Source organism: Gymnogyps californianus, chromosome 5, assembly GCF_018139145.2.
Source record: "Gymnogyps californianus isolate 813 chromosome 5, ASM1813914v2, whole genome shotgun sequence".
In the NCBI taxonomy this organism is placed as follows: domain Eukaryota; kingdom Metazoa; phylum Chordata; class Aves; order Accipitriformes; family Cathartidae; genus Gymnogyps; species Gymnogyps californianus.
In genome coordinates, this window is record NC_059475.1 from 15,083,013 (window position 1) to 15,095,631 (window position 12,619).

Genomic DNA, 12,619 nt, shown 5'->3' on the forward strand with positions numbered 1-12,619 from the left:
GCTCAGTGTACATATCACTAAAAAACTCTATGCAGACACAAAAATTAACACGAAATGCTTGGAACCTCAAAACTGGAGTTTGATCAGTTGCTGTTTCAAATGGAGTGCTCTGGACTAGAAATCTAGACAAATAGCAGGAAGGACAATATGATAATTAAAAAAAAGCCCTTTTCCACAAAATATATGCTTAGCATTTTTTCTCCTAATGGAGGAAGAGGCCATAACACCTTAGCTTCTCATCTTACTAGTTTTACCCTGGTTTAATTCTTTATGGTGTAAGAAAAGGACAAAAGAAAAAGCACAGAAGTATGTAACACAAATTGGTTGTTCCGGTTATAACAAAATACTTAAATATTAAGTATACAAAATACTTAAAAATGAGGTGAACTTAGGCATCTATTACATATTTGTAATTTCCTATAGATAGTAACTCAGGAGTTCTAAAACAATAAGCATCTTTTGTCTAAAAGATAGGAATATGTAAACATTGACATTTTATCTTAAGGCATGACAAAAACAACAAGCATTTTAGTTGATCCAGATCAAGTTCGGACAAGGAATAAAGGAATACTAACTGTTCTCATTTCTTCCACTTTATGTATCTATTCTCTTGTATTTTTGCTAGCAACAATAATGGAATAGTTGCATGCTACCATGCAAATTCTTTGAGTCGTTTATGAAAGCAAGATCAAAGCCCAAACTGAGAGTGCATCTTTTTTTCGCTGTATTTTTTCTCAAGAGGAGGACCTAATGAGAGGTAGTTTAACCAGGAGTCTTCCTCAGCAGTTGCAGAGCAGGAGCACTCTCACAGTGCAGCCTCCTGGCTTACTCTTTTCTCTGGCCAGCCTGGGGACATGGCTCACCTCTGTGTGCCAGAAAACAGGAGCACAGAAGGCAGGAGGGACTAAATACTTCTGTGTCCCACCTCCACATGGGGTGAGCACCTGTACCCAGAAATTAGGAAGTATCCCTCAGACCTTCCATTTAAACACACCCTCTGTGAACCTGAACAAGTCACCATTTTCTTTGTGCTGCTCATGAAATGGATACACTGTTACTGCATTACTGCAGTGTCTGAACTAGGTATATCTGAATACAATCATAAAGTATTCCTATTAAAGATAAAATGTAAGCATTAATAAAACCTGCTATTTTAATGAAATATTGTAAATATCAAGAAAAAACAGAATGCAGCAATATGTAAAAACTTCATCAAATGTCTATAGCCATTTCCTCTGCAGGAGGATAGCAGAAACATCAATGAAATCTTTCTCTTAAGCACAAAGATTTGCATTCCTTCATTTAATGCTGTCAGATTACTGATATGCTACTTTTTGATCACAATTCTCCTGTTATTTACCATGCACAGGAAAGAACACAATAAAATTATCTTTGTGATTTTCCCAGATTATATGTTGTACTACAAAGCTTGGAAATTGGTAAAAAATCTTTAACATTTTTATGATTTTACAAAATAACTGTGATACACTCTGCTTAAAACTATTATGTATTTGATATAGAAGTAAACATATAAATAAAATATAAGTTAATTTAAGCCTAAATACCTTTGGTAGAAAGCCAGTCACAGCAAAGGACAACTGCATTTGCTTGAAAAAGTAATTTTGAGTTTCCAGTGGATAATGTTATTCGACAAAAAATGTGAAATGTTGAAGAGAAATCTTTATGTGATTTTCCTATGTTTGTTTCTATTAGAATTTGCTTTTGGCATTTAATAGCATAAATTCTACCTCATCAAAACTGTGGATAGCACTAAAGTTAACAGAGTAACAAGCTCACCGAGGAAAGCAAGCAAGGAACCTAGGAAAGCAAGCAAGGACCTGGAAGCATGGCTCCAAAGATACCTGCAAACAAAGGCTCTAGTATTTTAAACTCCTTCTCCTGTATCCAAGGAAAGCAAATAAGCAGCACTTATTTAAAATAAAAATATAACCAGATCTACCAGAAAAATATGAAAATATAACCAGATGGTTGCATTGGAGCACAGTTTTTTCATTCACTTCACGCTATCATAATATTACCTTCTCTGGTGACACTGTAAATCAAATTATTCATAGAAAGAATTTGAAATGTTTTCTGATATTCTTTTAGAAGCTCTTCCAAAAATCAGTTTTTTATTCCGTACTGCTAATATAAAGTATCTTTAACAATAAATGTGAGAGGTCTATATGAAGAGCAATTACCTCATGAATTCAGACAGTTTCACACACTTTATGTGTAGAAATGTGTTCTGGACTAAAGCTAGTGTAAAAAGGAGCTGCTTAAAGAGAACCCCTGTGATAAGGGAAATAAAATTATATGATTGAAAAGCAATTAATTACAGTAAGTTTGCTGAACGGATGATAGCTATCAAAGCTTATCAAATTTTGCATTTCAGAATTTCATATATTTATTTTTTAAAAATGTTAACACATAGATGGGCTTTGTGAGAGAAGTCAGGAATTTCATTCAGGCTCATGTCAGCAGGATTACAAGCAATTATGAGTAACTGCTTGTTGAGCTGTGTGAAATGAGTTGGTGAATGAGTTTCCTAGTAAGCACATGTCCATGTCACTGGTACGATTGCCAGTAATGTAGACAATCTTAGTTGAAGGGGTCTAAAAACATAATTATTCTCCTAATCCTACAGGGGATGAAATCAATTCAGGACAGAAGATGGTTGTGCAATTGCTGCTTCTAGTGTAGACCTTCTAGGTTTGTCAACCTGGCGGCAGACAGAAACACAGAGGCATAAGTAAAAGAAAAAGAAATCAGGACATGGAAAAAATAAGTGGCAATAAATCTTCTTTAGAAATATTTCTTAAGATCTGGCATAGGTTGGTGGGTTTATTCACTATCTGACCACCCAGATGGAGAAATTGTCAAATGTAACGATTGCAGTATTTCCCTGTGTAGAACCGTACAGACACAGAACAAGAAAATTGAACACTCACCGACCACTGCTAATCATACTGAGAGGCAAAAGCACTACAATTAAATTTCTACAGGTTCCCATGGCCGAACAATGAGACACCATCCCAATAATAAATGGGTACAAGTCAGGAAAAAGGAAGAGTCCCATTTAAACTACCTCTCAGTTCCTACATCTGAATCTCCACCTTGTGAGAAGATCCTGAGGCAGCTCTACATTTAAGAGCTGAATTTTTGAAAGTGCTGCTTGTAGTTTGAAGCCATAATGTTTTCCTACTTTTATAAGAGACACAGACAGTTCATGTGCTAGCTCGCAGCCATTCTATTATTTTCACTAGCGAAAATGGACGAGACAGGGATATAATAAATACATACTGGCTCTACTGATCAGGAGAAGCTTTATCAGTCAGCTGGGGCACATCTGGGAAAAAAGTCACTCAGGTGCATCTCTAGCATCCCATTCAATTAACATACCATTAAAAATGGTTTGTCCCTGTTTAGCCTGCTGCGTTACCCGATAAGTCAAACATATTTAAAATGTATATTTAAATGCAGAAAACAGCGAAATGTTTTCTTTGTGAAGCAGAAAACAAGCTCAGTTTACAGGTATTTTAAAGCATTAGAAATAATTGTGCTTTACAGGCTGCTTAGCAGATCTCTTACACTGATCTTTTACTGTATATTTAGAACTTTCATGCACCTTCAAGGAAAATTAAATAATTTCCTTAAAGGAAGTGCACACAAAATTATGCAAAACATATTCAAATGGGCTTATAAAAATTACATCTAAAAAAAATTCACATTTGCACCTCAAAACCAGGTAACTGGGAACTTATTACTATTACAAATTCATTGTAAGCTGATGTATTTTACACAAGTAAATGTGAATTTGGCGTAAGATTGCCATGCTTTCTGAACTGCAGTGAGTGTGATGATATTCCAGCAACAGTGCTGGGACCAGATTAAAATGGTTATGAGGCCTGATCTCAGCCCTCCCCTAGGTGTTGAAGACTGCAGCAGAAGAGATGGCCTGTACTGGATGAATTACTGTGGATAGTTTACAGATGTGTTATTTAATAATGCTGTAGACTAGTTAAATCTGGTGACTTGTTCTGTTTCTAGTGTGTAGGACAAATGATGCAATGTCTTTACCTCTTTTATTTCTCACTTCATTTCCAAAAATGCCAGTGGACATGACAACACATTCTCACTATTCCTGCACCTGAAATACTCCTTCATTTGTTTTCATGCTTAGCTGTTTGCTGTAATTCATGCACAACACCAAAATATGTGCTCTATTGTGTTGACTTCACTAGATTTTGTGAATGATTCCTTTAAGTCTTGAATAATCCCTTCATACTGACATTGAAGCATGATGGCGTTTCCTTCCTGTATTCCTTAAGATGCTCCTCCCTCCAGTCTCTTTTTTTCAGGACTGATATGCAAGCCCTCTGTTGTGCCTCCAGCCATATACAGCCTTCATGCTGAGTCTTAAGAATAGATAGATGATTCCAATACTTTCTATGAGTTAGGACACTTTTCTAGTTTCTCAATCATACAGATTCTAAAAACATCACAGACAAAATACATCTTAGACAAGCAGCATGCTGGAGGCGATACCGTTCCTATTTCATCATCTAAAAAGACTCTACTCATTGATAGCAATATCTACACACTGATTTGATGAGTTCTATCTCATCTTTTATGAATTTCCCTTTCTTTCTGAATTGGGTCAGTGGGAGGGAATACTCTCTTATAATCAAAGACCCTCCGAAATAAGGCAGGTGATGATATCTTTCCAGTCCATGTATCTTTAAGAGAATTCCTCTGCTTCCTTTGAGTATGCATGTGTGTGTGTGTACGTCTACACCTAGAAGCTCTCATCTAGCCATCCTTATTCTTAGAACTTTTAATTCAGATGAAAGGTGAGTTATTAAGTTTTCTTTTTCTGTAGCAATTAGGAAGGAATGATGATACAGAAGTGTATTATTTTCCTTTGTGTATAGACCTGACTTAAAAGACATTTGTTTCTTTAATCTGATTGCTGCTAAGTTCCTGAACATCCAAATATGTTAACACCTTCACAGGAAAAAACCCTTCATGTTTGTAATTTGTAGCCAAATTAAGCAGCTTGCTCTATAGTTATCAGAAGTATAATAAAATTCCAGAAACATATTCACTTCCAGCGAATTCCTGTAAGGCGTAGACCATATACATTTCTAGAAAGCTTGAAGGAATCCAACTGCCAGCTCAGAGTATGCCTCACAGTCAGCCTGTTCCCCAAAGGGATGCCACAGTTTTAAAAGAGCTTTAAAAAACGTGCTCGTCCCCTGATGGCACTCTGTAGTACTGGTGCCTCTGGTGCTCTGTCAGTAAATGCAGCAGTAACTTATTTGCTTCTTACTGGCTTCTGAGTGAATACAGTCCCCAGGGAGGGAGCTTTGCAAAGCACAATTATTTTAAAATAGAGCCTGAGCTTTCAGTGAGGGGCAGCCAGTGGTTAAGGCAGTGAGAATGTCTTGTTGATGCTGGGGGCTCAGCCTCCTCCAGTCGCTTGGGCTCAAGCTTCTGCCTTGATACAGACTGAAGAGACACAGGAAACCTCCCGCAATCCAGGCTATAAGGTTGACATCCTTTTAAACATACAAGTTTCCTGATAAGTGAGTTTATGTCTGTGCCATTTACAATCTCGATGGTAAATTCTCCCGGGAACAGAACATATGGGCCTGGAAGGCAGCTGTCCTGCTTTGTAAGATCTAAAGGTGCAAAAGATGGGAATCATGCCAGGAGCCTGATCCCTAGCTACCAGATTGAAAAGTCTTCCCTCTTGGGAGAGGAGAGCAGGCGCAGGACAGGAGCACTTCCCAAGGTGGAGGAGAGGTTGGTCATCTGAAGGGAACAGAAACAGAGAGCTGTGCCAGACTGGGTGACAGTCTGGTGGCCAGTGTCATTCCTGCAACAGGGGGAAACACAAGCCCAGGACTGGATTTAGGCTTGCAACATCCAAGGCAAGTACTAGAACTGCTACAGACTATAGAAACAGTCTCTTTCTTAAACATTCTTATAAATTTTTTATTAAATAATGTGACACTTCCATTAAGCAAGAATGAGAGTAACAAAGACATGCTGTTTAAAGCAGTCATTGGACATGTAGGGCATTAAATGGGTGAGAAAAGGGTCCTGCAGCTGCAGCGCTGCTGTACGAGGTTGATTACTCTAGCTAATGGTTTTGTTTGTTTGTCTGTCCATTTTTACTAACTTGAAGAGAATAGGGAGACTCCCTCTCATTTTGATCAAGGATGCCATTACTGGGAGAGCTAGGAAAATCCTCCTGGCCAAAATTTCATCAGAATTGATATTTTACTGCAAAAAGTCTCAATTTTGATGGGCTGTCTTTTCCTGATGAAAATCACTTTGCCAGATAATTCAGGGCTAAAGATGAGAAGGAGTAGGAAAAGATGGTGTATTAAGAAATTCTGCAAAGAAAGGAGGTCATATGGTAAAATATCGACTCAATGACATCATTTTCATTGATACTGCCACTGATATAATTCAACTTGATAACACAGATATTACATAGAGAGACATAAACATTCAAGTAGGGAACGGCACAAGTATAACTATTTCATTGATTTTAATTAAATTTTCCAAAGTATTGCAAGGTTGGCATATTTTTATTTTCATTAAAGGGCTTGCATGGTCTCTCAGAGCCCTAATAAAATCTTCTTTCAACCTCTTTCCTTCCTCTGCTACAACCTAAATTTCTACATAAGAAAAGGACCAAAATATTTAATTTAATACTTCCATATACTGAAATTTGCACACACCATTCCCTTAATTTAGGCCACTATTCACTGTATCATAATAAGGAACATTCTGTTAAAATATGCCCACCTAGAGCTCAGTAGTCTTTGAATGCTAGATAAAATCATTCTATAAGGCTAATGAAGACAGAAGCTCTGCCTGTAACAATATTAAGTTTGTTTTCTCTAGTGATTCGAAGAAGTGAGCAATCTGTCAGTAATACATTGAGGGAAATTACTTGTCTTGTAGGAATTCCCGCTGACAGTCACTCACTCACAGTGCTGACCCAAACATCTACCCGCTGACAAACAAATTACAGTGTCTAACTTTGAAAAGGTAACTAGCTGGTTTTAATTTTGATTGGTCTCACCAAATCTCTTTCACATTTACCCAATCCCCATTCTTCGATGTGTTAAAAAAAAAAAAAAAAAAAAAAAAAAAGGAAAACTCTGTGGTTTTTGCATTTGAAAAAATTATTATTGCCTACATCTGAGAGTGTTATGTCAGATAAAACTGTTAAACTGTGTCTAACCAACATTAAGACTGGCAGCCCTGCCAGTGACTGACTGGGTGAGTGAACACATTACTGAGACAGCATTGTAGAAATTAATTTTCTTCAATAAAGTGATTTTTAAGGCTCATATATTTCACAATCTAAACATATGTCACTGTTTCATAAACAAAATAAATGGATTAAAATAATACATTACCAATATGCTGACACATGGAGATATTTTAATTAGAAATACTTAAGCTGAGTGATATTTAACTGCTATATTTGTTGAAGAGGAGCATGCATCATTTAATAAGACATAAGGCAGGTACATCACTTTGCATGATGTGGTACCAGAGTGGGACCAAATCACCTCCAGTGTGAGCTATCACTATCAGATCATATTAGCCCCACTAAAAAATTGCTTTAAGGTTACAACATATAGAGGAAACTCCGTAAGAGCAGCAGTCCACTAAAACAACTTTTTCATTGAAATAATAAGTCACCAAGATTCTAGTTCCCGAGAATAATATTTCTTCATAAAAGGACACATTTAACATCTTAGCTATTTAAAGGCCATATTTACATGACTGTCGCATTACATTGGCCTCTTTCCTGCACATTCTTCTTGACTTACTTTAAGGACCAGCACTAAAATAGCTGAGGAAAGCAAATGTCAACTATGTCCTGAAATTTATATGTGTGAGAGAATTGGAATAAGTAGAAATGTAATATATTGTTTACTGTACCGAGTGCCCTCTGTTCTCTAAAGGTCAAAAGCATTGTAACCTTAGAGTTACAGTTTCTGATTGTTCCCAGGGTTAAATACATTATCAAAATTAATGGTTCAAACCCCTCAACCTTCAGATATATGAGTATTCATGCCTCCATCTGCTGAACTGTTCAACTAAAAATAGCATTCTTTGGCCTTCCCTCTACTAATATTGTGCCCCTGAGGCAGGCTATGCAATGCTTCAGCAGCGCACTGGATCTGCACCCAGCAGTATAAAAAAAAAGGTCATTTACTTTTTCTGCAATTAGAAGAGAGTATGGAGGAGTAGGATGAGATGGGATGGGAGAAAAGAAATAGACAAATATGTGTTTAGTTAAAATTTAATTTTTTTAAAATGGATTATAAAAACTTCAGGCTTCAAGAACACAGCTGCAACTATAGTTAAGACTTGCCAAGGTTCATTAGTGTTATAAGTGATAAATTTTAAAGGACAAATTACACAAATAGTTTGGAGAAAGAGTTATGAACGAAAGCTTTTTTGTTTTGCTTTTTTTCCTAGAGCTCACTTTGTTTAGGAATAACTCCAGCTAGCATCATTGTAGTGCTTCCATTTCTATCAACAGTTTATCAGTCGTGGTTGAGAGACTTGCGACATTTCCTTATTTACCGCATAGACTGCTTTGTAGAAATATCTAAGAATGAAGGCAGATTTTTTTAAACAATAAAGAGCGTATAGTAACATTCCTTGTTTGAAAGTAAGGACATATAGATGCCATCTCTGCCACCACTGAGACTTCCCAGTAAGTAGGTTACTGCTACCAGCACCATGAGAGCTGGCAAAACCCACTTCATGATCAAGTTCACTCATTTAGCAAGATTACTGGGCACACATATCTAGAATCAGTTAATATTAGTGCAATCATTTGACAACTAGGGAAAAAATTCAGGGAAACAGGAAAGGGAAGAAACTCCAGAGAAAATGGGTATAAAAAAGAGGAGCAAACGGAAAATTATTGACAGGTTTTACTGCTCACACTGATTAATTAAAGCAACACGCTTTTGTTACACACATGCATCAGAACTGGTTCACACACCACTATGCATACCTGCTACAGGTGTATTTGGTAATATATCTGTAAACTATTTAGCAGAAGGTTGATTTGACGGGATTCACTCACAGTTGTTTGAAGCTAGAGGGGTGAACAGAAATAGCTTGGTCCTTCTTCTTAGACCATACTTAGAGAACTGTTCCCTCATCAGCAAGACCCTCCCTCACACCGAGAGTCCTAACAAGGCTTGGTCCTATCACACATATTATTTAAATCTTGGCCAAGTTGTTGAGGAAACTGGTGAGATGGGGCTGAGCTGTCAATGGGAAGTGTGGAACACAGAGTTTTAAGTATTTTTGTCAACAACATCATCAATGCCACCCTCATGAGATCAGTATACAGATAAAAACAAACTATCTGATGTCAACCCAAAGCAGATCAAGCCACCACTTCAGGAACACAGACTGGCATAAACATGTGGTAATTACTACTTTATTTTAGAATACTCAAAGCTACAACTGAATATTAATGGTATTTTAAGACTAGCTGATCAATGTGATGCAAAATCTTAAGAGTAGATGGGTCAAACAGGTCTGTTGCTGAAGAACTTAATTTTTTTTTTTTTTTTTAAATGCAAGGCCCATGAGAGTGAAACTAGTTACCTGAGAAATTCCTAGATATGATTTCAATAAAGTTTTTTAACTCACGGAGATACATAATCCACTGGTGAACACAGACATACAATTCAGAGAAAATACATTTTGATACCAATGTGCTAAATAGCTTGAATAAGATGGGCAAATCATTAGTTACAAATTGCCCACTGGAGAAACATCCTCTGTGGAATAATTGCTATCATTACATGATGTACCTGGGAGTAAATTGTTTTCTGTGCTATTAGATTCAGAGCTTCCATAGAAGTTGTCTTAACACACAGAAAGATGAGAACACAAAATTGCTGCTAGCTCCTACCTGAAGCATGATCATCCAAAAAAAAGGTAAGTGAAAAAAGAGGAGAGATTATAAACTTGAAGCTGACAGAATTTTCACTGCAGCTGGATATGGATTACGGAATATAATTTTGGAGCTAATAATAATGCCCTGGTAAAGTTGAAATGTTAGAGCTACTGCAAAGCTTTTTTAATTGAAATAGCTTTCCCTCCCCAAGTTCTCCAAACACAGATATTACACACACGCTCACATGTAGAAACAAAACCAAACCTGCAAATGAATTAGCTATTTCTCCCACTGGCTGAAAGGAACAGAGATTAGTTTTGTGATCAGTATTTTTAAGCGCTTGGGAAATACTCAGATACCATGGTCACAGCATTCATGTAAATAAATAAGTGGGTGGGGTGCATGGAAGAAAGGAAACAAAACAGAGAAAGAAGGGGGAAGGGAAGCAAAGATGGAAAAATGAGCTGAAATGCTGCACCCCTAACAGTCTTCATGATGCATCAGGTATAACAACAAATTCCCTTCAACAAACACAGGCAAATAAGTGTTCATTTAGGGAACACTTAGGGAATTTACACAAAGAGAATATTGATAGTAGGAGTAAATAAAATTTAGTTCAGCCAATTTGACAATCAGATGAGCAGGTATCAACTGAAGGTTAAGTACTCTATCACTTAAACTCTTATGACCGTGAAACATTAAAGGTTTTGAAATTCAAATAAAATAGAAAGGAGGGGAACAAACAAAAAAACTCTTTTACAACAAATACGTCTGAAGGGAAATTCAGGCCCCTCAAGCACTCAAATGTTTCTGAATTTATTAGCGCCACTTTCTTTGCTGGTTGTTTTCTCTCTAATTGTGCTCGTCATGTTTAACAGCTCAGTCTATAATTTTTGCAGATTAGTGAAGTTGCACTATTGCTGTAGGTTCTGATCAAGGCTGATGTGCAAATAGATCTGTGGGTCAAGCTACAAATGGATCTTGTAAAAGAAAAGAATCAGGAATGTCTGTGGTTTAGATCCTGTTTCTCTTGCAGTTGAACAGTTTTTATCCTTTCCTGCCTTACAGTCTTGTGTAGGCTTACTATTTGTTGTATTGCATTTCAAAGGTAGCAAAAATAGTCTCTCTGTTCACGAAGCTGATTTCTGAAGTATTTTCTCAACTAAAGCTAATGACACTTTTGCTTCAATAAGTATTCAAATACAGATTTTCAAAGGATACCTGCTATTTTTCCTTTTGAAAACCTTCCCTTTGGTTTGAAGCCTGTCCAAGGTACAGTCTTAACATAATACTATTATGACCCAAAAGTATTTTTTGGAGATCTTTCCCTGCGGTGTCAGGGTGTTCTCTTTTCAAGTTTTGATTGTAGGTTAGGTCAGACATAAGCTCAAGGGTTCTTTTTTGCCAGTTCTGGACCATTAGTGAACAGTGAGTTCTGGTCCCATTCTCAATTATCCTAAGTTAACTTGACAAGAAGAATATCAGCATTGGGTAAAGACGAGAGGATTTTTAATTTGCTTTGGTCCCTCTGGAAAATGATATAATTGCAGAAGGGTAAGCAAAGTAGATATTTGGATATCAACATGGCAGTACTTTGCTACTTTAGGCACAATTTATTCCTACTTTGCATCTGAACCCAATGCTAACCTAACTCAAACAGGGGTTTCAAAGGTTTACTTGCAAATAGTTACATGCATCTTTAATGGCCTTTCCTCTCATGTTCAGTCACTTCCTTTCCACACATTTTAACTCTGAAAGCTTTTGACTGTTTCTTCATTATTTATGACATTGTTGGGTCTTTTCTTGTGAAATTAAAAACTTCTTGCCACAAAAAGCTAGCTAATAATATGGCACATAAATCTTTCTTTCACAACATTTCATTCTATATATGCCAAAAATAAATAAATGACCAAACCGAGGCTCCTGACCATGCTTGGCATCTGACCAGCTTAATGCACAGAAAGGTTGAGATTACCTAAATACAGAAGCTAAAAGAGTTTGCAATTTATTGTATTGTCAGCACCACACTGTCTGAAAAAAAGAAAAAACCCCAATAACACACATTTGTTTTGATACACTCACTGCTCCAATTAAAGGTAGTGCATTGCAGCTACAGAGGAAAGACTAAATGAAAATAAAGTACAAAAAGATCTTTGAACTTATCTCCCATCAACTGGTCATATAATTAAAAAATACCATTAACTCTGCCGATATAAAACACACACAACAATGTCTTTCATGCACAGTATCAAGGTTGGCCGCATGTTTCTGTATTTGCAGTACCGTAAGTACATAAGGTGTTAATCCTCCTGGGCTGTGCTCAAAAATTATTTAACATTCAGACTATTATTTAGCATACAGCTGGTTAGCAGTTTTCCCCTAAAATGTTGGCTTCGATCCCACATTTTTTTGTTCTGGCACATACCTGGAGCTGTAAAGGGCTGAGTCCAGAAGCAGCAGCAGCTGCCATTGTTGATGGAATGAACTGCACAGGGTAGTTATCACCTGTCGAGAGAACAATGCGTGCAGGTTCAGACAATGAGCAGAGAATAGCAGCAGACAAGTGCAAACATGGGCCTAGGATTGCCTGTGCTCCACAGCACTCCTCTAAGCCTAAACATCTGCAAAAACAAAAGGCTTCGCTGGGCACAGACT

The 12,619-nt window shown here is 37.0% G+C and overlaps 1 protein-coding gene across 6 annotated transcripts in view; it reads right to left on the reverse strand.

Annotated features, from left to right (window-relative positions):
* The window catches only part of SOX6 (SRY-box transcription factor 6), a 378,275-nt gene that overhangs the window by 78,614 nt on the left and 287,042 nt on the right, over positions 1-12,619 (reverse strand). For all 6 annotated transcript variants that reach the window (XM_050897879.1, XM_050897880.1, XM_050897883.1 and 3 more), the window contains one exon: positions 12,390-12,469. In XM_050897879.1, coding sequence (XP_050753836.1) covers positions 12,390-12,469 — 80 coding nt within the window. The remainder of the gene's footprint in view (positions 1-12,389; positions 12,470-12,619) is intronic.